The sequence below is a fragment of the Nicotiana tabacum genome, chromosome 14 (assembly GCF_000715075.1).
Source record: "Nicotiana tabacum cultivar K326 chromosome 14, ASM71507v2, whole genome shotgun sequence".
Lineage (NCBI taxonomy): Eukaryota > Viridiplantae > Streptophyta > Magnoliopsida > Solanales > Solanaceae > Nicotiana > Nicotiana tabacum.
Window position 1 is genome coordinate 92,658,380 of NC_134093.1, and position 1,782 is coordinate 92,660,161.

Below are 1,782 nucleotides of genomic sequence, written 5' to 3' on the forward strand. Positions count from 1 at the left end.
ATGTACATGTTGCATCTGTTGTGTTTGTTGCATTGTCATTCTGTTCATCTTATTTGTCAGCTTTGCAATATCTGCTCTCATGGCTGAGAAGTCATCAAGCTCAATCACCCCGGCTGCCTTCTGTTTAATTGCTCTTCTTGAGTCCCCATCTCCTTGCCAATTATAGTCATTAGCAGTGAAGTTATTTAGCAAGAGTTGTATTTCACTATACGGCCTCGCCATGAAACTACCCCCACAAGCTGAATCAAGATTCATCTTTGATGCCTCGTCTAGCCCATCAACAAAAGTGTGACCCAATACCTCATCAGTCTGACAATGATGCGGGCAGTCTCTGAGTAGCTTCTTGTATCTTTCCCAAGCTTGACGAAGTGTCTCGCCATCCCGTTGTTGGAACCCAAGAATTTGGCTCCTCAGCGATTTTGTCTTCTTAGTAGGGAAAAACTTGATTAGGAATTTCCTTGCTAAATCATCCCAAGTGTGGATTGAGTTCGCGAGCTCCTTTTGCAACCATTCCTTAGCTTCTCCCAACAATGAAAAGGGAAATAGTGTCAGCCTGACATAGTCCTTGGAAACGTTCGAATAATTGTAAGTGTCCGTAATTTCCAAGAAGTTCTGAATGTGACTCTGCGGGTCTTCATGAGATAGACCCATATTTTACAGCTTTTCCTACTGCTATTTCTAATGAGAATCCTCGAATTCCAATGCTTTCTTGTGACAATTATACTGAATGGAAGGAGAAAGTCCTTCTCACTTTAGGGTGCTCGGATCTGGACCAGGTACTCCGTGTGGAAGAACCACCTATTCCCACGGAATCAAGTACACCAGTGGCTAAGGCTAATTATGAGCAGCGAGAGCGATCCAATCACTTAAGTTTAATGCTCATAAAAGCCCACATAAGCCAAAGCATTAGGGGTTCTATCCCTAAAATCGATAAGGTCAAAGCTTACATGAAGGCAATTGATGAACAATTCGTAAGCTCTAACAAAGCATTGGCCAGCACCCTTATGAAGAGGCTCTCAAGTATGACTTTTGACAGAAGTCGTACAGTGCGTGAGCACATTATGGAGATGAGAGATATTGATGCTAAACTCAAGTCCCCTGAGGTTGATATGTCTGAAACATTTCTTGTGCATTTCATTCTCAACTCACTTCCTGCGAAATATGGTCCGTTCAAGATTTCTTACAACACACATAAAGATAAATGGTCAATCAATGAACTTTTGACCATGTGTGTTCAAGAAGAAGAGAGGAGGAAGCATGAGACACCTGAAAGTATTAATATGGTGACTCATGGTAAAATAAATGCAAAAGTGTTCCCATGAAGAAGAAAAGAACCTTTGACAAAGAAGCTTGGCGTTTTTGTAAGAAAAAGGGACACTGGAAGAAGGATTGCCTGAAATATAAGAAATGACTTGAGAAGAAAGGTAATTTTACCTTTGTATGTTATGAATCTAATTTTACTAAAGTTTCTGATAATACATGGTGGATTAATTCTAGTACAATAATTCACATTGCCAAAATTATGCAGGGATTTCTAACTCAGAGGAAGCCGATAGGAAGTGAACAATACGTCTATTCTGGCAATAGGACGCATTCACGTGTGGAAGGCGCGTGGACTTATAGGCTCATTTTGAAAGATGGTTTTCACTTAGATTTAGAAAATACTTTTTATGTTCCAGACTATTCTAGAAATTTAATTTCTATTTCAAGACTATCCATTAGTGGATATGATTTGAATTTTCATTATCCTTTTGAGAAACTTTTGAAAGATAATAAAGTTAT

General features: G+C 39.3%; 1 protein-coding gene across 1 annotated transcript; it reads left to right on the plus strand.

Moving 5' to 3' along the window:
• The first annotated feature begins 701 nt into the window (after positions 1–701).
• Positions 702–1,322, plus strand: LOC107813597 (uncharacterized). Its single transcript, XM_016638884.2, has one exon. It carries the CDS (start codon positions 702–704, stop codon positions 1,320–1,322), a length of 621 nt encoding a protein of 206 aa, XP_016494370.2.
• The last annotated feature ends 460 nt before the right edge of the window (positions 1,323–1,782 follow it).